The sequence below is a fragment of the Lithobates pipiens genome, unplaced genomic scaffold, assembly GCF_037356315.1.
Source record: "Lithobates pipiens isolate NorthernLeopardFrog02 unplaced genomic scaffold, aLitPip1_a1.2 Scaffold_23, whole genome shotgun sequence".
Taxonomy (NCBI): Eukaryota; Metazoa; Chordata; class Amphibia; order Anura; family Ranidae; genus Lithobates; species Lithobates pipiens.
In genome coordinates, this window is record NW_027507785.1 from 67,740,520 (window position 1) to 67,764,850 (window position 24,331).

General features: G+C 43.5%; 1 protein-coding gene across 1 annotated transcript; it reads right to left on the reverse strand.

Annotated features, from left to right (window-relative positions):
* Nucleotides 1-1,583: 1,583 nt before the first annotated feature.
* LOC143927632 (transient receptor potential cation channel subfamily A member 1-like) lies at nucleotides 1,584-22,995 on the reverse strand. Its single transcript, XM_077451812.1, has 5 exons — nucleotides 22,600-22,995; nucleotides 12,886-13,080; nucleotides 11,180-11,373; nucleotides 8,461-8,589; nucleotides 1,584-4,495 (listed from the first exon to the last, which is right to left on the reverse strand). Exons 2-5 carry the CDS (start codon nucleotides 13,052-13,054, stop codon nucleotides 4,274-4,276), a joined length of 714 nt encoding a protein of 237 aa, XP_077307938.1. The 5' UTR covers nucleotides 13,055-13,080; nucleotides 22,600-22,995; the 3' UTR covers nucleotides 1,584-4,273.
* Between the last annotated feature and the right edge of the window lie 1,336 nt (nucleotides 22,996-24,331).

The window sequence follows — 24,331 nt, forward strand, 5'->3', positions numbered from 1 at the left end:
ATTTCACATATGCCCATGGCATGCATGAGCAATATATCATTTAGTGACAACTTTGTGAAAAAAAAAAAAAAAAAAAAAAAGTTTGTAATTTTCCCGCAACTTGTGGCAAAATATAAAATATTCCATGGACTCAACATGCCTCTCAGCAAATAGCTTGGGGTGTCTACTTTCTAAAATGGGGTCATTTGTGGGGGTTTTGTGCCATCTTGGCATTTTATGGCCTTCAAAACTGTAATAGGTAGTGAGGCGTGAAATCAAAAATTTACGCCCTTAGAAAGCCTGAAGGCGGTGCTTGGTTTTCGGGGCCCTGTACGCGGCTAGGCTCCCAAAAAGTCCCACATATGTGGTATCCCCGTACTCAGGAGAAGCAGCAGAATTTATTTTGGGGTGTCATTTCACATACGCCCATAGCATGTGTGAGCAATATATCATTTAGTGACAACTTTGTGTAAAAAAAAAAAAAAAAATTTTTTTTTTGTCATTATTCAATCGCTTGAGGCAAAAAAATAAAATATTCAATGGGCTCAACATGCCTCTTATCAATTTCCTTAGGGGGTCTACTTTCCAAAATGGGGTCATTTGGGGGGGTTTTGTACTGCCCTGTCATTTTAGCACCTCAAGAAATGAGATAGACAGTCGTAAACTAAAAGCTGCGTAAATTCCAGAAAACGTACCTTAGTTTGTAGATGTGACAACTTTTGCGCAAACCAATAAATATACAATTATTGACTTTTTTTTTACCAAAGACATGTGGCTGAATACATTTTGGCCTAAATGTATGACTAAAATTGAGTTTATTGGATTTTTCTAATAACAAAAAGTAGAAAATATCATTTTTTTTCAAAATTTGCGGTCTTTTTACGTTTATATCGCAAAAAATAAAAATCGCAGAGGCAATCAAATACCATCAAAAGAAAGCTCTATTTGTGGGAAGAAAAGGACGCAAATTTTGTTTGGGTACAACATTGCATGACCGCGCAATTACCAGTTAAAGCAGCGCAGTGCCAAAGTGTAAAAAGACCTCTGGTCATTTACCAGCAAAATGGTCCGGTCTGAAAGTGGTTAAAGGAGCATTCCAACAAAAAGTGCTATTTCCATGTTTGGAGGGTTGCTCATGGGCTGAATTACTCAATGGCTTTTTAGATCTTATATGGCCACCAGCAATAAAATCTCCCCAATGCCCTTTCTGGCTTTGTTCCTTCCCTTTACGTTAATAAGCCCGTTCTCCTTACATATAACACAAATAAAGAAATGTATTTCCAACAGCAGTAGGAAAAGCTGGGAACACATGTATAGAATGTTTGCATGTTTCCATAAAGAATCAGAAGCTAGCAATGCAACCCCCAGCCATCCATCAAAGAAGGCTAAGATATAAAATTCACCTTTTAAATATGAGTTTATATGTCATTACAGACATTGATTGATCAATGTGGACAAAGAAAGGAAGACCCAGGTTTTAGCCTTGATTATGATCACAAGATCCTACCACACACTTTACAGATCATCCACATTTCACGGCATTAGATGGAGCTTCAAAAAAACAATTTCTCCAGCCTTTCTGGATAAGAAAACTATCATCCAGCTCTCTGAATATTTATACATTTATTACATTTCAAGCTGTGGAATAGAGGTGCACAGGCTGAACGTTGAGGCTGTCCAAATTATATTTCAGGTCCCCTGATTGTTAGGTATGTTATTCACCCTACAATGTTTTAGGTTTGTTCTCTGAACAGCATGCAAGCGAAATCCAAGTGAACGCACACCCACCTCTTTCCATGCTTGCAATGGATTTAGATTTGTGTCCCTGGCTGATTTTGTTTAAAGAAAAACTATCAAGAAAAAAAATATGGATGGTTTTCTTGTTAACCTCACATTGAAAATGCTAGCTGGCTGGCTATTATCCTCCCACCTTCCCCCCAGCTGCTTACATACCTTTGTTCCAGAGTTGTGGCCTCCTCTGGTCTCTACTGTCTGTCCTGGTAAAATTCTGTTTAGCACTGGCTATGTCTAGATGTCCCCATTGACTTGAATAGGGGCCATATTTCGAGGCTCCCATTCAACTGCTAAAGGTTATTTAGTGGCTAAGAATTTAAACCGAGCGGGACGCAGCTGGGTAAGCAAGGTTAGCAAGCAGTTTTTGGGGGAGGGAGGTTAATGCAGGTTAACTTAGGAGTACTTGGGGATAGTTTAGTAAAAAGGCACACCTGTACTTTAATGTTCATTCCGTAACCATTTTTTGACAAGAAAACCCAAGGCCAACCTCCACCAAGAGCCAATATTTTAGTGTATCCAAAGCCAAAACTTTTTTTTTACATTTTAGCTAGAGCATGGTTAAAACCCCTGTCATTCTTTGCTGTTTGACCCATTTGGGAGAATTGTTTTCCTTGCCTGTCCTGGAGATTCAACAGGAAGTAAAAGGGAATCTATCCAAAGTGGGGGGGGAAACCCCCTTTAAGCTGGCCATACAGTGAAAGGAAAACAGAGTTCTCCATTCACACTTGACAGCACATTGGAATCCCCTGCTGCAGCTATTTTACGAGGTATTTCTAAAAAGTTTGGTGAATGGTCCAATATCTCAACAGCAACATGATCCAGGTGCGTGCACATACACACGGCTATCCAGAGAGACATCGAGAAGTGCCTTTTAGTATGGAGTACATGTGAACGTTGGGGTAAACCCACCGCGGGCAGTTGAACATAGTCAATGTGAGATGTAGGGTCACAGTGCAGTAGAGCAATGAGTGAACATCAAGTTATGCTACAAGTAGGGGAAAACAGCGATGGAGACACATGAAATGATGGTGCAAGTGTATGGGATGGAAGCCATGAGCAGAAAATGTGTTTATGACTGGTTCAAACGCTTTCGCAAAGGGACATAAATGACTGAGGATGAACCACGTTCGAGTCGGCCGTCGACATACAGAACCCCAGACACGATCGAGTGAGTTGCGACAAATGCTAGCACGAGATCAGAAACGGACTTTACGATTGATGCAAGAGAAATTGGGCATTAGCAAGGACATGGTGCGCACCATCGTCCATGAAGATTTGGGTAATTGGAAGATCTGTTCCCAGTTTGTACTGCACAAGCTGACAGACAAACAGAAAGCAAAATGAATGGAAACTTCTGGAGATTTCATTACCATGTGTGACCAGGATCCAGGATATATCCTTTCTGCGAACCATCGTCACAGGGGAGGAGGCCTGGTACTACTAATTTGATCCAAAATCCAAGCGTCAATCGATGGAATCTGGCGCCTGCTGTCCACTTTCTATTTCCCCACCTGAAGAGCGCCATGAAAGGCGCATATTTTGCGGACGTGACGGCAATCCAGGAATTTGTGAGAGCGGTTCTGCGCTCCATTCCTAAAGAGTCCTTTGCTGACAGTTTCCAGAAGCTTTATGAACGTTGCCAAAGGTGTGTTGAGAAGGATGGAGATTATTTTGAAGGCCAATAAAGGTAATTTGTTTGTATCTTCTGTTTTGTTTGTTTTCTGATATCATTCACCAAACTTTTTAGACACACCTCATATATCTTTCTGGTTACTTCAAAATTTTACTAGAGGAACCCAAAATTTGCACAGTGTATGGCCAGCTTTAGACAGCTATCAACATAACAGGTGTCTCCATTGGAAGAGATCTCCTGTTTCAGTGACAACAGTAACACTTTGAATTTCCCATCACTTTCTATTCTGGATACAATGATCACCAGGGCAAATAGAGATGGTAAATCACCATACAGTCAACAGTAAAAATATAAATGAGGCAAGAACCCTACCTTATTCTATCCTCGACTAATAAAATAAGTTTTGGTTCGGATACACTTTTATCAGCCTACACGTTGCTCTTCCTCCATTTCAACCACATACTGGCACTTGACACCTCAACATTCAAAGGTCTTGGCACCTCTGCTCAAGACAGCAGATGACCTAACTGTTTAACTGAAACCCCAAGAAGTTGGCTGACTAAAAATTACAGACAACAATCTACCATTTTAGTTCCAGTCCACTGTAAAGGCAAAAGAAAGACAACATCTTACAACAAAATCTCGCCAGTTCAGGCAGGTTGTCACCACTGTCATTGTTGGAAGCTTACAGAAATTGTGTGTTGTGTAGAATGAGTGTGCCATTGTTTCCCGTCAATGTATTATTGATTGGCAGGTTCATAAAAGTCACCATTAATGGTTAGAAGAAGAGAGACATTCCCACCAAACAGGGATAGTCAAGGGCATTGGGTTGCAATGCACGGCTGTCACATGTGGATTACGGCAATGTTAGAGTGTCTCCTGTAGTACAAGGTCCTCGAACATAAGGTAGCACTTCAGTGATTGTGGCAAGTTGAAAGTTCTCACGGCTTTGAGCCTCGGGGGCCCCAGGCTGGACCGAATCTGCAGGCGGCTCAGGTGTTTAAGGGAGCGCGGCTGATGGGAGCAGGACTCAATCCAGGCAATAAAGCCTACTTGGGAGGCAAGGCGCTTTGGCGGCAGTCCAGTTTTCTGGAATACAGAAGATAATGGTTATTTAGAGCAGTGATTCTTCACCACTGGTCAATGAACTGTCACCGGGTCTTTTGCCAGGCAACCAGCTGGGTAAACATCAAATTGATATATAACTAGAAGTTATATACTGTACATATGTATTATCAAAAGCAGCACTAGTGTTCTGGGTTAGAATACAGAGACAGATAGACCCAAAGCCTTCAAGTGGTTGTAAACCTTAGACATAAAATATCAACAAAGCACATGCCTCTATAGTGTGTACTTGTGTCAATTAAGAGCATTAACTGTCATTTCTGTCTGCTGCTTCATTCCTCTGCTATCAGCACTTCTGACAATTTTCCTGACACCAAGAGAAAAAAGGTGACAGGGGAGTAGCTCCAGCACACAGCCTGTGATTGACAGCCTCAGCTCTGTTCCTGTGTGAAGGGGGTGTCTCCCTTCCCTTCAATCAGCTCCCAGAGCTCTTCTTGACTGAGCTCTGCAGTGTGACTTCAGTTCTTTGCCCCCTGAAGTCAGGCAAGCTGTTTAAATTCTGGATTTTGAACGGGTGTAGAAAAGAGAAGACTACAGATAAACAGGTACAACTTATGTAAGAGTAATCATTTCATCTCTGTGCCTCACCTGAGCTCAGTCACTTCACTGGGTGTTTGCGATGGTTTAAAACCACTTTAATAAAAAAAATTTAATAAAAAAAAAATCTGTGAGCAAGCAGGCTCTTTAATGCAGAAGAGACATGCAATGTATTTTTTGCAATAAAATAAACTTACTCGCCTGTTCGCAGTTATCTGTAGAATGTACACTGAGCTGCACATGCGCAGCTCAGTTTACATTCCAGCACAGGATGACTGTAATCCTGCGCATACGCGACATCTTAGGACACCAGCCAATCAAAGTGGTTGAAGATCGGCAACCCTGGAGAAGGTGAGGAGAAGATGCTGGCGCCGGCAAGGGACCTTGGACCATTGAAACAGAGGTAAGTATTGCAGACTTTAGTTCCACTTTAATAGAGAAGTTTGGGAATTTTTTTCTTCTTTTTTTAATCATACTTACCTAGGTGGATGCAGCATCGGTCCACTGCTGCATTTGTCCCCCTACGACTCCAAGGCTGAGAATTGAGCGATCAAACACTGCTAATTGCTCCGTTCTCAGAGCTCAATGAGCAGAGATCTAGTGACTGTCAGTCACTGACTCTCTGCTCTGGCCCCCCATGCTCACTGGAATGCTGGGTTGTGAAGGGGCAGGGGCATCCCGCTCGGGCTCTAAACGACTTGCTGAGAGGCTGAGCCGGGTTCCGGTCCAGGCATGTGGGCGGATCCTGACCATATGGTCAGGATCTTTCCCGAGCCTGGATCGGCTCTGTGATATCAGCCGACAGCGGGCTTTAGTCTGCTAAAAATGGGTCACAGGAGTGCAGAATGAATGAGATCTGGATGTACTTCTCCTTTAAGCTGGCCATATGTGAATTTCAGCCAGCTTCTGATGAAACCTCCTGCTCAACATCCTTCGCTCTCAAAATCTAAGGAGGCAGACAGAAATCTGTCCGGGTATTCTGACAGCTGTGTGTGTCGGCTCTCAGAATACAATGGCCAGCAGGGGAAAGTCCTCCATCCAGCTCTTTAGCCTGGATGGGGGAATTGATCGATTTTTCCAGTTCAACCCCGATCAGTGTATGGCCAGCTTTGCTGCATTACCAAAATAAATCCCTCCTTACCAAAATATATTCCTCCTCAATTGTTGCAAGCCTGAAATTTGTGCGTGATGGCAGCCTGTGTGTGTATGTTTTTTTTTTATGTCCAGAATGGAAGATTTATTGGTTCATATTCTGGTTAAGTTTGAAGAACCTCTACTATTTTTCCAACCCATCCATGACACCTTGTAACCTCAATGAGCAGAAATAAGTGTTTGAGACCACGTTAAAACTATGTGATTGGTTACCACATTCTAAGGTGTGTTTTGGTATAGTAGTTTGTACAGAACTAAAGAGGCCTGTTTTGATTTGGATGAAAAGAAAGGCATTACATTTAGCTAACTGCTCCACCTAACTGAAATGGATCTGGGATTTACTGACTGTGATAATGGAATCCTGTGACTTGTAGACAGGCTTGACCAGAGAAAACAAAGATTCAGCCCACTTAAAGTGGTTGTAAACCCTTACAACACACTTTGACCTACAGGTAAGCCTATATTAAGGCTTACCTGTAGGTCCAAGAAATATCTCCTAAACCTATACGGTTTAGGAGATATTTTCCCGAAGACAGGCACCGCTGTCTACGGCGCATGCGCCGTAGACAGCGGCGCGCAGGCGCACTGAGCGCGGCATTTTCAACTATGGTGCTGCCGCGCGTGTCGGCTCCCGTGCGCATGCGTGGGAGTGACGTCATCGCGGCTTCGCCAAATGACAGCGGCGGAGCTGCGAGACCCACCGAGAAGATGGATGCGCTGGACTACAGGGGACAGCGGTGACTTCGCTGGCTCCTGTGTCAGGTAAGTGACACATAATGGACTACTATGTGATGCATAGTAGTCCATTATGCTTTGCCTTTGCAGGGAATGAAAGAGGAAGTAAACTCATCAGGGTTTACTTCCTCTTTAAAAGTAGTTTATAGCTTTGGGTGTAGCCTGGTGGGCTAAGTTAACTCTGTCTTTTTATGTCTTAGATCAGGGGTGTCAAGGCATCAGAATTATGGTTGTCCTCAAAGGGCTGGTTGTATCTGTAAATCTAGATGAATTGCAAACAATGGGAGGATCTTAACCACTTCCCACCCGGCCAATGCATATATACGGCCGGGTGGGAGCTGTCTACTCCTGATAGGATGTTCAGGAACGTCCATCAGAAGTAGTCTAGTGTACACACAAATCACCACACAGTAAACAGACCACACAGTATAAACACAATGTCCCCACACATGTCCCCAAAACATACATGTCCCCAAATAATAAAAACACATGTCCCTAATAATAAAAACACATGTCCCCCACATATGTCCCACTAAAATCACATGTCCCAATGATTATCTGCACACATATGTACGTGATCACCTGCACACATATGTACATGATCATTTGCGTACATATGTCCGTGATCACACAAACCAATTATTATACACTTAATGGAATTTTTTTTTACCAAAAACATGTAGCAGAATACATTTTGGCTTAAATTTATGACAAAATTTGATTTTATTGGATTTCTTTTAAAATAGAAAAAAGAAAATATTGTTTTTTTTTCCAAATTTCCGCTTTTTTGCGCTTATATCGCAAAAAATAAAAAACGGAGTCGTGAATAAATACCACCAAAATAAAGCTCTATTTGTGCAAACAAAAATGATAAAAATTTCATTTGGGTACAGTGTAGCATGACTGCGCAATTGTCACTGAAAGCGCTAGAGCGCTGAAAGCTGAAAATTGGGCTGGGAAGGAAGGGGGCGAAAGTGCCCTGTATTGAAGTGGTTAAGGGGGCAATAAATACCAGGAGTGGGTTATGTGCAGAGTTCAGGAATGCACTATGTTCAGAGAACAGTTTTAGTGGTGTGCTATGTACATATTGCAGATTTCAGGGGTGGGCTACATACCGAGTGTAGGGTTCAGGGGTGAACTGAGGCCCCCGGGCTTTGTGTTTGACACATGTCTTAGATGCTTCAAAATAGAGATCTTCTACCACAATTCTGTTTCTGTCCACCCCAAAGTTCTGGTTGTCCCTGTCTACCTTTGTGTGTTCCATCTCCTTCTGTTATTTCCTTTGTTATATAAAATACATGAAAAATCCAGGAGGAAGAGTTGGAATCCCATATATCAGGCACAGTAGGTGTGCAGACCAAGGAACACAATTCAGAGAACTTACCAACAGCTTCCGAAACATGGAATAGAAGGTTAACTCTCCAGGGTCCACCAAAAAACTGAAACATGGTCTATGAGTTGCCTGACCACTAGAATTAGACATAAATGCTTTTCCATGTACATACCTTATTCTTGTACGTGATGTAAGCACCCGCTTGAACGAGGAGCCGGATGCACTCTAACTGTCCACTACATGCAGCCAGATACATCGGGGTCACCCCCCAGTTATCCTGCAGGTTGACATCAGCACCGTGCTGTACCAAATAGAAACAGATTTGTAAAAAGTAGATAAACATCTCCTGTAATCTCCCAAAGCTTAAAAGAGATCTATAAACAGCTCTAATGCTGGCCATACAAGAAGCAAATTTCTTTCCTGCAACCACGGCTTCATTCCCCTATCAACACAGAGAGCGCTGACAGGGGAATCCCTCCTGCTGGGTCATTGTCTTTTCCTGGCAGGGAAAGCTGTAATCGCTAGGAGAAGACAGTGATTATCGCTAGTGGCTATAGCAGCAGCTAGTACCAAGTTGATTGATCAACTTTGTACATTCAGCCTGCTCATTAACAGACCAAATCTAGGCTGGTTCCTACTGAACCAGCCAAGATTTGAAACGCGTATGGCCAGCCTAAGACCTGTCCCAACAATTGGAAATAATTAATCTATTTGCCTTTAGTAAATCAACCCCAAAGTCTGCTTGAATACTCTACACTTGAATCTACATATGGATGGCAAATTGTTCAGAAGACTTATTGAATAGCCTATCACATTTTTGGATATTATACATAAAGCATTGTGGCATCAGTTTGTTATTATTCCTTGGCCAAGGATTTTACTATGTGTTTTGCATTTTAATTGTTTTTCAATAAAATATGCAATTTTACGTTGCCATATCTGACTTGTTATGACCATTTAGACTTTATTAGTGGGGTAGTAGTCATACAGGTCGATTTACTAAAATTGGAGAGTGCGAAATCTGGTGCAGCTCTGAATGGTAGCCAATCAACTTATAACTTCAGCTTGTTCAATTAAGCTGTGACAATAAAACCTGGAAGCTTTTTATGCAGAGCTGAACCAGATTTTGTACTCTCTAGTTTTGGTAAATCAGCCCCTTAGTCTGGTGGTTTTCATTTACAGTCTCCCCCTCTATGCCCCATACACACTATTAGATTTTCTGCAGATTTTTGTCTTCAGATTTACCAAAACCATATAATATGGAGGTCAAACCTTAGGAGTTTATATGTGTATGCAATCAGGCAGGCCCTTGCACTACATGGTTTTGGTAAATCTGAAGACAAAAATCTGCAGAAAATCTAATGGTGTGTATGGGGGTTACCTATATTATAGTCTTTTTTTTGTCTTCTGCAGATCCTTATGTTAATCTACAACAAGATCTTGGGTGATAAAAATAGTTTTTATTCTGTTAATTATTGCTAAAGCAGGGTGAACCCAGGGTTCGAGACCTGTAGTCAGTATACAGCCCAAACACCCTGTGAGGGGGTCCCTGCTGTATAACAGCTGGCCCTTGGACTCCACACCCTGGAGATCCCACGTCACGTGCTCTCACATGGGGTTATCCTCAAACTTTGGCAAGCCCTGATCCAACTGTAAAGTCTTATCCATTCCAGTATAATCTTGATCCAGCTCCCAGGTCATATCTGTGAGAGAATGATCCTGTTCCAACTCCGAGGTATTATCCGTTCCAGTCTAACCTTGATCCAGCAGCTCTTAGGTCTTATCTGTGAGGGAATGATACTGATCCAACTCCGAAGTCTTATCCGTTCCAGTGTAATCTTGATCCAGCTCCCAGGTCTTATCTGTTAGAAAATGATCCTGGTCCAGCCCCCAAGTCTTATCTGTTCTGTTCCAGCTCCCCTATTCTGGTGTGATCCAGTGTCGCACCTATTCCAGGGATCCAGTTCCCAGGTCTAATTTTTTTCTGTGGAGCTTCACCCTACCAAAAGTCTACTGTCAGCCCACACTTCCCGGGTATGACTACCTTCTTTTTGTACCCCATGCCATGTAGCTGGAAGGTCCACAACATCACAGTCACTGTCTTGACCAGTGGTTCCAACTAGAGCTGCACATTTCTGGCTAAAATGAGAATCACATTTTTTTTGCATAGAAGATCACGATTCTTTCACGATTCTCGCGGCGTAACATCATCTTTCACATTAAAACAAATAAATTGGGCTAACTTTTACTGTTTCTTTTTTTTTATTCATTGAAGTGTATTTTTTCCCAAGAAATTGCATTTGAAAGACCACTGGGCAAATACAGTGTGACATAAAATACTGCAACAATTGACATTTTATTCCCTAGAGTCTCCGATAAATAACATATAATGTTTGGGGGTTCCAAGTAATTTTCTAGCAAAAAATATTGATTTTAACTTAAGAAACAAGTATCAGAAAAAGATTTAGACTTTAAGTGGTTAAACTTCCTGCATTTACACATTGTTTAAAAACTTTGCAGACTGCCTGGATTTTTTTTCTTTACACACAGAAGTTTCCCTTTGATCTAAGAAGGAAGAGTTAGTTACAATGTTTCATTTTAAAAACTTTGCAGACTGCCCATTGTTTTCTTTTGACAGCTGAGTGAGCAGATAAGTCTCCCCACTTGTTATATGAAAGAATGGGCAAACTCTGCAATAGAGATGTCAGAGGGGTTGAATCAAGATCATGATTTTTTAATGATTAATTGTGCAGCTCTGGTTCCAAATGAGCCTTATTAGCTCATATCTATGCATTGCATGCCTCCAATGTGTGGATGATAGATGCAGCATATAAATACAGACCTAATTAAACACAAGAAGTTAAAGTACACTGATCAGAGTTTTAACTCACCTGTATTAGTAAGAGAGCACAGTCCGGGAACAATCCAATAGCCGCATGTAGGGGGGTCCCCCCATGTTTACAGCAGCTGTTTACACTGGCGCCATGTTGTAAGAGCAGCTCCATGGAAGCCCTCTGACCTTTATAAGCTGCCCAGTACAGAGGTGTCTTTCCATAGTAATCTTTCCGATCCACAAGCTCTTTGTCTGAAACACAATGCAGAAAATACATATAGAAAGAGAGAACGGGAATACTAAGAATAGAGAAAGGAGGGTGTGAAAGTTTTGCAGGATAGGTTAAAGAATGACTCAACGTCCTAAAATGTAGAAATAAATGCTTAATTTCCTTATTTATCCAGGGCTGTCATTTTTGGCATAGGTAACATACACCTTGGCCTAGGCCAGTGATGGTGAACCTTGGCACCCCAGATGTTTTGGAACTAAATTTCCCATGATGCTGAGCTACACTTCAGAGTGCATGGGTATCATGGGAAATGTACTTCCAAAACATCTGGGGTGCCAAGGTTCGCCATCACTGGCCAAGGGCATAGGGGGTTTGGGGTGCCTAGGGTGGCCCACAGCCCCCCACACATCATTATACCTAATTAATATAATATATCTCCATGATTAAGCCCCGAGGATGGTGTGAAGTGCATTGGGGGTGTGGCTTTGGATGAAGCTGGTTGAGGTTGCTTTCACTTGTTAACTAATGACTTTGCTAGGTGTGCGGTTTTTGGGACCCTTCACTATGCATATCCACAGTAACATATTCCTGTTTATAATAAAAGGTTCCAGACTACATGGCTCCCAATTGATCCTCATTTGAAAGAACCTTCCTTCTCATTCCTCCTCGTATGTCCCTCTTTTAGCTCAAGTGTGGAAACCCATAAAAATAAATGTAAAAACTAAGAGCAAAACTTGTTTTTATTGCACTCGATTTTGTTCCATCCTTCAGATTATTGCGTTGGTGATTTTAAGATGCTCCTTACAAATGTAGACAGCATCTACAGTGATGTCCCTTCAGCTAACCCATATTTGCTCTAGAAACCTTTGTCAATTTTTGTTTAGCCAATCCCTTCTGCATCTTTCTGTCAATTGGAATTGTACCAGGGAACAAGCTCAGTTCCTATAATGCATTTCCAGCTTGCTCCACACAAAACTAGATTCCCTTCAAAGTATATCTATAGCCCAAACTTTTCTTTTTAGTTTTTGATAGCGTTGGGAATGGTAAATTTGTAAATTTTCTTTGCTGTCTGGATTCATCCAGATTTAATTTTTTATGCATTTCCAGTCTCAAGACACAACAGCAAATACGATGGGAGCTCTACAAAACAAGGGGAATACTCTCTTAAACAGTTGTCCACATTGGAAGATTTCCTCTGTATTCCTGATGTGGTAACAACTCAAAATTTTGGATTTTCCATCACTTTGTGATGGTCACCAGAACAAACGAAGTGGCTGAAGCTCCCCAGTGGTAGTGGTGGTGGTAATGGTGGTGGTGGTGGTGGTGGTGGTGGGGGGGGGGGGCAGTAAACAGCAGTAAAAACCTGACAGAGGTTTGAACCCTTTTCAAAGCTGTGTCCAAAATGAAAAAAAAAAAAATGGCTTTAGTTTAATTAGACCAGAGTTCTTTAGCATTCCATTCTATTTTACCATGCTCCATCAATAATGCTTTCTATCTGAAAAGAAAATTGATTTCACAGAGAATTAGGAACATACCCGATGTGGTGAGCAATGCACGCAGCTTCTCCACATTGCCTCTACTGGCCTCATAATGGATATCTGTCCATTTATAGTTGTAACTTGGTGCCACCTGGTAGTGCCGCACCTGGGTCTTGGTGCAGGGGCTTCGGGACAAGGAGCTGATATAAAACCCCATCTGTCTCATCAGGAATTGGCTTCATACAGCAATATCTGTTGATTGAAAAAAAAAAAATACATACACATATTTTAAGATTTACTTGTACTTTCAGAGACTTTAAAATTAAAGATTTAAACTCAATCACTAAACCCAATAATAATAATAATAATAATAATAATATAATATTAAAAAATAAAATTATATATATAAAAATATAATATTAAAAAATAATTAAAATATAAATAATTAATTAATTCAATAAATAAATATAATAATTTTATCATTGTTAATAATCATCATCAAATCTTATATAAGCTTTACATGTTACTGTATTTTCAAATGCTGTTCTGGAAGACTGGTGAAACATTCCCATAGACACAATCCTAAACCTTGTGGACGGCCTTTCCAGAAAAGTTGAAGCTGTTATAGCTGCAAAGGGTGGACCAACTCAATATTGAACTCTACGGACTAAGACTGGGATGCCATTAAAGTTCATGTGCGTGTAAAAGGCAGGTGTCCCAATACTTTTGACAATATAGTGTATTTACAAAGCCTTTTTTTTTTTATTTCATGTAGAGTAGGAGAGCGTTGAAACTATGGTCATTTTTATTCCCCATTTCTGTCTTATTTGGAGGATTTCCTTTCACTTCCTATCCTGTAGACTCAACAGGACGTAAGAATGAAGAGACTGAAAATGACCTTTGAAATGGCAGTAACATGTTATACCATATTTTGGATTTTAGTGACTGGCTTTAGAGTTGCAGTTACAACATTCGTCTTTGTATGGTCAACCATCATTCTTTTAGATGACAGTGCTAGAACTATTTCACTCATGTACACAGTGCTGAAGTTTATTTATTAGAAGCATCTATATAGCACCAGCAATTTACATAGCGCTTTACATATATATCAGTCATCGAGGATCTTACAATCTAAGGTCCCTCATACATACATGGGCCAATTTAGACAGGAACTAACAGCACGTCTTTGGAATGTGAAAGGAAACCTGAGTACCTACAGGAAACACAGGGAGAACATGCAAACTCCATGCAGATAGTGTCTTGCCTAGGATTCAAACCAAGGACCCCAGTGCTGTAAAGCTTTAGCACACCCTAGTGGCAGTGGATACGCCAGTTCCCGTGCCTGGGCCAACGTGAATAACTTGGATCCAAGGGGTTAGAAACCTTCTCTGAGCTCGGACCCCTGTCGTGTTGTTCCAAGTGGGTTCCATCAGAGGCCGAGTCACCCACCCTGCACAAATGCAACAGGGTCACAGGTTTTCCTGGTGTAGGGTCCAAACAGACGGCCTGTCACTACCGCCAGCTGTGTGGGCTCTCCTCTTCTCCACCGCACATCTCCTGCCTAAGCCAGTGTTTACATATACAGTACTTCTTGTTCCCCAGGTACAGGCCACCATGCACACCACCAGCACGACAAGGCTCAGTCTGCTTCTTCCTGGAACTTTTTGTTTACTTATGCAGTTGGCAACATAACAGCCAGGGCTGTCTTTAACGTGGGGCAAAAGGGGGAGCTGCCCCGGGCTCAGTCATTGTTGTGGGGCCCAAAGCAACTGAGCTGCCTCTTAATCCTGCTCTGCCTGCAAATATGATGATAGTAGTATGGGGAACGGGGTCCTGTTTAATGATGAGGGTAGTATGGGTGAGGGGAATCCTGTGTAACAATTGGGGTGGTATGGGGGAGGGGAATCCTGTGTAACAATTGGGGTGGTATGGGGGAGGGGGTCCTGTTTAAAGATCATAGTAGTATGGGGGAGGGAGGGGCCCTATTATGGATGGGGCTAGTATGGGGGGGAGGGGGTCCTGTGTAATGATTGGGGTAGTATGGAGGAGGGGGTGCTGTTTAATGATGGGGGTAGTATGGGGGAGGGGGTCCTGTTTAATGATGAGGGTAGTGTGGAGAAGAGGATTCTGTGTAATGATAGATGTAGTATGGAGGAAAAGGGTCCTTGTGTATTGATTGGGGTAGTATGGAGGAGGAGGTCCTGTGTATTAATCGGGTGGTATGGGGGAGGGGGTCCTGTTTAATGATGGGGTTAGTATGGGGGAGGGGCCCTATGTAAGGATGGGGCTAGTATGGGGAGGGAGGGTCTTTTGTAATGATAGAGGTAGTATGGAGGAGAAGGGTCCTTGTGTATTGATTGAGGTAGTATTGAGGAGGAGGTCCTGTGTAATGACAAGGGTAGTATGAGGGAGGGGTCCTATACAATAATGGGGCTAGTGTGGAGAGGGGGGTGGGGTCCTGTGTAATGATTGGGTTACTATGGGAGAGGAGGTCCTGTGTAATGATGGGGTAGTATGGGGAAGGGGGGGCCTGTGTAAAGATTGGGGTGGTATGGGGGAGGGGTCCTATGTAAGTATGGGGGTAGTATGGGGGAGGGGGATCCTGTATAATGATGGGAAAGGGGAGTCCTGTGTACTGATGGGGGTAGCATAGCATGGGGAGGGGTTCCTGTGTAATTATTGAGGTAGTATGGGGGAGGGAATCCTGTATAATGATGGAGGGTGGAATGGGGGAGGGGTCCTATGTAATGCTGGGGGTAGTATAGGGGAGGGGGTCTTGATTAATTATGGGGGTAGTATAGGGGAGGGAAGCCCTGTGTAATGATGGGGATAGTATGGGGAGGGGGACCCTGTGTAATGATGGGGGTAGTTTGGAGGGGGGGGGGGGTCCTGTGTAATGATGGAGGTATTATAGGGGAGGGGGGTCCTGAGTAATGATGGAGGTATTATAAGGGAGGGGGGTCCTGAGTAATGATGGGGGTAGTTGGGAGGGGGAGTCCTGTGTAATGATGGGGGTAGTATGTGGAGGGGGGTCCTCTGTAATGATGGGGGTAGTATGGAGGATGGGTCTAATCAATATTAAAGAAAGCCCTGATAACAGTCCATACAATATGGTCTTTCACAGTTCAGTGCTTTATAACTTACAACAATCCATCACTTCATGTTTCCATACAATATGGCTGGTTCTGTACAGCGATACGTCCACTCCAGATACTTCCTATACAGACCAATTCAAAAAATGCTGCTCTATCCCTTTAAATCCTATAAATAATGCTGCATAAAGTTACTGCATATAAATATTTCAGACAATTACAAGACCACCGTGCACAATACATGTATAAACATCATTTTATAGCAAAATTCAAAAAGTGAAAGTGATTTATAAACAGAATAATCCCCGCCAAAATCCATTTGATATCTCCTCCCATCGCTTCCACTCCACCACTGTGATCACGGCTGGACTGGGACAAAAATTTGGCCCTGGACTTCATCCAGACCGGCCCACTTTAATTTTGCAAACACGCACAAAAACAATATATATACTGTACACAATTGCACAAAAAAAGTCCCCAGAGAGCCCTCCTTACATCAGGGCCCCCAGAGAGCCTCTGTCTTACATCAGGGTCCCCACAGAGCCCCTGTTTACATCAGGGTCCCCAGAGAGCCCCTCCTTACATCAGGGTCCCCAGAGAGCCCTCCTTACATCAGGGTCCCCAGAGAGCCTCTGTCTTACATCAGGGTCCCCACAGAGCCCCTCTTTACATCAGGGTCCCCAGAGAGCCCCTCCTTACATCAGGGTCCCCAGAGAGCCCTCCTTACATCAGGGCCCCCAGAGAGCCTCTGTCTTACATCAGGGTCCCCACAGAGCCCCTCTTTACATCAGGGTCCCCAGAGAGCCCTCCTTACATCAGGGTCCCCAGAGAGCCCCTCTTTACATCAGGGTCCCCAGAGAGCCCCTCCTTACATCAGGGTCCCCAGAGAGCCCCCCACTTACATCAGAGTCCCCAGAGAGCCTCTGTCTTACATCAGGGTCCCCACAGAGCCTCCCCCTTACATCAGAGTCCCCAGAGAGCCTCCCCGCTTACATCAGAGTCCCCAGAGAGCCTCCGCCTTACATAAAGGTCCCCAGAGAGCCTCTGTCTTACATCAGGGTCCCCAGAGAGCCCCCCCTTACATCAGAGTCCCCAGAGAGCCTCTCCCTTACTTTAGAGTCCCCAGAGAGCCTCCGCATTACATCAAGGTCCCCATAGAGCCTCCCCCTTACATCAGAGTCCCCAGAGAGCCTCTGTCTTACACCAGGGTCCCCACAGAGCCTCCCCCTTACATCAGAGTCCCCAGAGAGCCTCCCCGCTTACATCAGAGTCCCCAGAGAGCCTCCGCCTTACATAAAGTTCCCCAGAGAGCCTCTGTCTTACATCAGGGTCCCCAGAGAGCCCCCCCTTACATCAGAGTCCCCAGAGAGCCTCTCCCTTACTATAGAGTCCCCAGAGAGGCTCTGCCTTACATCAAGGTCCCCATAGAGCCTCCCCCTTACATCAGGGTCCCCAGAGAGCCTCCCCCTTACATCAGAGTCCCCAGAGAGCCTCCCACTTACATCAGAGTCCCCAGAAAGCCTCCGCCTTAAATCAAGGTCCCCAGAGAGCCCCTCCTTGCATCCGGGTCCCCAGAGAGCCTCCCCATTACATCCGGGTCCCCAGAGAGCCTCTCCCTTACATCAGGTTCCCCAGAGAGTCTCCCCCTTACATCAGGGTCTCCAGAGAGCCCCTCCTTACATCAGGGTCACCAGAGAGAGGGCAGGCAGTGAGAGCTGCCTGCCCACTCTCCAGCTCTCCCATGCTGCCCGGCACATGGCTGCAGAGAGCCCATGGCCCGGTAGTGGGCCAAGACCCTGTGGTTGGGGACTCCTGGTCTGACTCAGGGCTATGGGCCCCAGATTCAGTCCCCCCTAGCAATGCCACTGAAACCGGCCCACTGAGCCATCGGCCCACCGGGAAACTCCCGGTAGTCCCGATGGCCAGTACATGCCTGACTGTGACAAGTATGAACTCTTAGGCCCCATTCACACAAGGTGAAGTGAAATTGCAAGCAGAATCACTGTGAGTCTTCCTGCGCTTCAAAATTGTGGCAGAAAGCTTTACGCGCATTTGGGTGCCATTATTCTGAATGGTACCTCAAACGCCATGCGATTCTGCCACGACTGTTGCACGAAAATTACAGCAAAATGCGCGGTTAAAAATCATGCTAAGTTTGTCACCCAAAAAAGGAGCAGAACAAACGTGCATAGGACAAATGTGCATAGGGTAGGCCATTGAAGCAATGGCTGGCCTATGGGTGATACGTTTTTCTGTATGTAAAAAAATTGTGAGCAGGAACACATTTTCAACACCTGAACTGGTCTTCCTACAAAAAGTGAACGCCACAGGGATGTTCCATTTCTTTTTCTTTTTACATTTAGCCTTGCTGCAGGCAAGCAGCAGGGTTTAGAGCTCTTGTAAAAGCAATCTGAACGGCTAACTAGCTGCTGGATCGCTTTTACAAGCAGCAGGAGGGGACGTGCCCCCCCCCCCGTCAGGACACTGGATCGACCAATGAGCGCTTCCACCAGTTGATCAGAGGAGGACAAAGACCAGAACTGCTCTGTCCGCCTCTATGATATAGAAAACAGGAAGCAATGAGTATACATCACACCAATCAATCAGATATCATTTTTCACCGATCTGATCGCAGTGAACTTCTATCTGATTGACCACTACATATTAATTGTCTTTCAACACTATCTTAGCTCCATCTTAATAAATACACTCACTCCCCCTACTCTGTATATACATACAACGGCCTGTACAAGCCTCCTGAGATGATGGCCTAAGCACACAGGAATACCGCATGCTGCGGTCACACTAATGTTATAAACAACTAAAAGTACAACCTTTACTACAATCTCCAGAAGTCATTCAAACCCCACAGTCACTTCCTGTTTTTGGGTGACAACACTCTGTCCCTGTCTTCCAACTGTTCTCCTGTGTTGTCACCCGGTCACATGGGCTTCCAATGCAAAAAATATCAGTTTCAGCAATTTACACAGGCACAGACCACCGTTAAAGTGGTTGTAAATCCTTACAGACTATTTTTACCTACAGGTAAACCTAGATTAAGGCTTACCTGTGGGTGCAAGAAATATCTCCTAAACCTACACGGTTTAGAAGATATTTGCAAAAGGCAGGCACCAATGTTGACGGCCCATGTGCCATAGACAGCGGCGTGCAGGCGCACTGAGCATGCCGCTGCTAACGGCGATCATGCCGTTAGTGGCGGTTCCCGCGAGCATGCACGGGAGTGACGTCATCACAGCTCCAGACAGTCACAGCACCGGAGCCGCGATACCCATAAGTCACTCTGGGATAGATGGCGGCTTTGGAGGAGGACAACGAGAGTTGCTTCAGGGGCTTCCATCTCAGGTAAGTTATTCATAATGAGCTAGTATGCTATGCATACTAGCTCATTATGCCTTTGCCTTGCAGGGTCTATTTTTTTTTAGTTTGGCTTTACTTCCTCTTTAAAACATGTGTGGGAAGATCACTGCTTGCGTGCGTGCGGGACCGACACACAAACTCACCTTTGCGCTCTAGCACAGGGGCACTTTGCATTAAAAAAAAAATGTATTATTCATTTTTACTTTTTTTTTTACTTTTACAGTGTTGTTTTAAAAGAAAACTGTAATCACTTTTATTGCTGTCACAAAGAATGTAAACATTCTTGTGACAGCAATAGGCACGTGACAGATACTCTTTATGGAGGGATCTGGGGTCTACAAGACCCCAAATCTCTCCTTTGCGCTTGAAAGCATTTAAAACACCAAGATTGGCATTTTTGAATACTATTGATTTTCAAAAAATGGTACCATTAAGATGCCGATAAACATAGTGGTGTCATGCCATCGCTTCCAGGTTACCATAGTGGCAACCCAATCACTGCTGACCCCAGCTTTGTTCAGGTCTCTGACTAGCTGGCGGACATGCCGGCTAGTAGCTCGGGTAACCGGTGGTTAACCGCATCAGTTGTTATCACAAGAAAGCTAACATTGTGTGAGGTTGGGGGATACCATGCAGGCCGAGGGCTATCAGGAAGACGGAGGGCACTGTGGGCCACTATGTGAGGTTGGGGGCACTGTAAGAGGTTGGGGGCACTGTGAGAGATGGGGGTGAGGGGGGCTGGAGGCTCTGCAGCATGATGGAAGTTACTGTGGGAGGCTGAGTGGCATTGTGGGAGGTTGGGGGATACCATGTAGGCGGAGGGCTATCAGAGACCCGGGGGGGGGGGGGGGGCAATGTGGACCACTATGTGAGGTTGGGGGCACTGTGAGAGGTTGGGGGCACCGTAAGAGGTTGGGGGCACTGTGAGAGATGGGGGAGGGGGCTGGAGGCTCTGCATAATGATGGAAGTTACTGTGGGAGGCTGAGTGGCATTGTGGGAGGTTGGGGGATACCATGTAGGCGGAGGGCTATCAGGGAGCCGGGGGGCAATGTGGACCACTATGTGGGGCTGGGGGCACTGTGAGATGTTGGGGGGGGGGGGGGGAACTGATGGAGGTTGGGGGCACTAGGAAAGTTGGAGGCTCTGCAGCAGGCTGGAAGTTACTGTGGAAGGATGGGTGGCATTGTGGGATATTGGGGGATAACATGTAGGCTGAGAGCTATAAGGGAGCTGGAGGGCAATATGGACCACTATGTGGAGTTGTAGGCACTGTAAGAGGTTGGGGGATGGGAGGTTGGGGACACTGTGATGACAAAAATTTTACCTGGGAGGCCCTATAGGTCCATTAAACCATATTTGTATCTATCAGCCTGCTCAGCCCATCAACACAATATAATAATATTGTTACATTATATATATTGTTATATTATATACTCTATAGTTACAATATATATATAATATACACTATAAATACACTATATTACCAAAAGTATTGGGACGCCTGCCTTTACACGCAAATGAACTTTAATGGCATCCCAGTCTTAGTCCATAGGGTTCAATATTAAGTTGGCCCACCCTTTGCAGCTATAACAGCTTCAACTCTTCTGGGAAGGCCATCTACAAGGTTTAGGAGTGTGTCTATGGGAATTTTCACCATTCTTCCAGAAGTGCATTTGTAAGGACAGGCACTGATGTTGGATGAGAAGGCCTGGATCACAGTCTGCGCTCTAATTCATCCCAAAGGTGTTCTTTCGGGTTGAGGTCAGGACTCTGTGCAGCCCAGTCAAGTTCCTTCACCCCCAAACTTGCTCATCTGTGTCTTTATGGACTTTGCTTTGTGCAATGGTGTGCAGTCATGTTCTTAGCCACTGTACTGCAGCTCAGTTTCATGGTCTTGCCAATCTTCTTATAGCCTAGGCCATCTTTATGTAGAGCAACAATTCTTATTTCCAGATCCTCAGAGAGTTCTTTGCCATGAGGTGCCATGTTGACCTTCCAGTGGCCAGTATGAGAGAGTGAGAGCGATAACACCAAATTTAACACACCTGCTCCTTATTTACACCTGAGACCATGTAACACTAACGAGTCACATGACACCGGGGAGGGAAAATGGCTAATTGAGCCCAATTTGGACATTTTCACTTAGGGGTGTACTCACTTTTGTTGCCAGCGGTTTAGACATTAATGGCTGTGTGTTGAGTTATTTTGAGGGGACAGCAAATTTACACTGTTATACAAGCTGTACACTCACTACTTTACATTGTAGCAAAGTGTCATTTCTTCAGTGTTGTCACAGGAAAAGATAGAATAAAATATTTACAAAAATGTGAGGGGTGTACTCACTTTTGTGAGATACTGGATATATTATTATATTTTATATATAGTTACTATATATATATATATATATATATATATATGTGTGTGTGTGTACATATATATTGATATCTAGATATATCTATATCTATCTATATAGATATAGATATATATATCTCTATATAGATATGTATCTATATAGATATATATATATATAGATCTATATATCTATATATAGATTTTTTTAAACAATGGCATGGCATGTAACCATTTTATGCCTTGAAGAGCATTTGATATAAATACATTTAGCATTGGAGAACATGTCCCGTCGTTTTATCTATTGGATATTGGTAGAATATTGGGTAGCCCACCTTGACACTGATCTTTACATTGAGAACCAGATGAACATTTGAAGTAACCCACCCAAATTTTTCATATATTTAAATATATATACATTGTTATAAGTAGTTACATTATACATATTGTTATATTATATAAATAGTTATATATAGTTACATTATATATTGCTATGTTATATATGGTTACTTTATGTATATATATGTTATAAATTTTTACATTATATATTGTTAAATTATATAAATAGTTATATACAGTTACATTATATATTGCTATGTTATATATATATATATATATATATATATATATATATATATATATATATATATATATATATATATATATTGTTCTAAATTGTTACATTATATATATTTAGTTACATTACATATATTTTTATATTATACATGGTTAATTTGTATATATCTTTTTGTATTATTATCTGTGGAAAATAAAACGAATGATAGGAAATAAGGACAGCTGAAGCCTGATTATCGGTTCCCGGTATACGGGATGTATTAACCCCTGCAATGCCAGCGGGTGGGCAGTGTTAGGAGCTGACCTCACACACCGGGGTGACCTGTGTGTCATTATGACGTCATATGTAATAAATAAAGCTCGCTGTGATCTCACCATCATAGCTCGGCTCCGGGGGCGCCTGGCTGGAGGATGCCTCGTTGTCTCTGTAGGGGGCGTCGTCCCTTTGTCTGTACAGATCGCTTATTATTGTTCTGCGGATAGGTGCGATGTCCGGCCGTGGGGGCCCCTGGTGGGGGGCGGAGGGTCCACACTGTCCGATCAGCGCAGGTGTCGGTGCCATGACGCGGCGGGGATCATCGCTGTGTCTGGGGGGGGTATCCCCGGGGAGAGATTAGCCCCTCCCCCCCGTGCCCGGTGTCTTCATGCAGAGTGATCGGTTCCCCCGCGCCGGAGGCCGCACACAGCGCTGTCCGCCCGGCTCTCTGTTCAATGGGCGCACTCCGCCGCCGCCGCTCTCCAGGGTGCTGAACACACAGCCGCACCGCGCATGCGTGTGACTGAGCGTCAGGGCAGCGCTAGGCTGGGCGAGACTTGGCACGGCTCAGTGTCCGGTTCCCACGGTGTGCAGGGAATAAAGACCGACAATATCGGCTAACTCCACTCCACACTGATAGTTCAGGTGGTGTTGGGCTGGGGGGAGGGCACATTTTTAGATTTGCAGGGGTACATTACTGCTTACATTACACGTTGAGCGCGTTATTTTCCATTACGGGTGTGACCGGGCAAATGCAAGGATTTTAGTCAACTTAAGGCGAAAGTGTATTTTGCAGCATTATCGCAGTCCCGCTATGAGTCGCTGATTGCCGCTATTGCTGGTAAATAAATAAACCATAAAAATATCCCATAGTTTGTAGACACTATAGCCTTTGCGGAAACCAATCAAAACACGCTTATTGTGATTGTTTTTTTTTACCAAAAATATGTAGCAGAATACATATTGGCCTAAATTTATGAAGAAATTAGATTTTTTAAAATTTTTTATGGCATAAGTATTAGCCCTTGTACACACGGTCGGACATTCCGACAACAAAATCCGTCTGATTTTTTCAGACGGATTTTGTCCGCAACTGGTGTTGCATACACACGGTCGGACAAAAATGTCGGAAAATCTGACCATTTGTAACGTGATGACATTATTTCGTTACGATGGGACTACGTTCAGGCTAGTAGCCAATAGCTTTGGTCTCGTAATTTGATCTGAGCATGCGTGGCACTTTGTCCGATCGGAATTCTCTACAAACGATCGGACAAAGTCCGATCGGATCATGTTGTCGGAAAATTTTATATCCAGCTCTCAAACTTCGTTGGTTGGACATTCCGATGGAAAAAGTCAGATGAAGCCCACACACGGTCGGATTAGCCGTTCGGACATTTTTCACCGGAATGTCCGACTGTGTGTACAAGGGCTTAGAGTAGAAAGTAATAAATAAAAGAAAAAAAAAAAAAAAAAAATATATATATATATATATATATATATATATATATATATAAATATATACATACATACATACACACACACATATGTGTATATGTATATATATATATATATATATATATATATATCTTTTTTTTAATTGTCTTTTTTTTTGTACGTAACGCAAAAAATAAAAACCACAGAGGTGATCAAATACCACCAAAAGAAAATTCTATTTGTGGGGGAAAAAAGAACATCAATTTTATTTGGGTACAGTGTCGCACAACTGCGCAATTGTCAGTTAAAATAATGCAGTGGCGTATCGCAAAAAAGGCAATGGCCATAAAGGGGGTAAATCTACCGGAGATGAAGTGGTTAAATGAAGTGGTTAAAAGCCCCTACAGATAGGAT

Bases quoted from the DNA above. Each gene is read 5' to 3' on its own strand.
- LOC143927632 (XM_077451812.1), bottom strand. From the start codon at position 13,054: ATGAGACAGATGGGGTTTTATATCAGCTCCTTGTCCCGAAGCCCCTGC. The intron at 11,374-12,885 runs GTATGTTCCTAA...ATTGTGTTTCAG, and splicing joins TGCATTGCTCACCACATCGG to ACAAAGAGCTTGTGGATCGG. The intron at 8,590-11,179 runs GTGAGTTAAAAC...TATTTGGTACAG, and splicing joins GTGCTCTCTTACTAATACAG to CACGGTGCTGATGTCAACCT.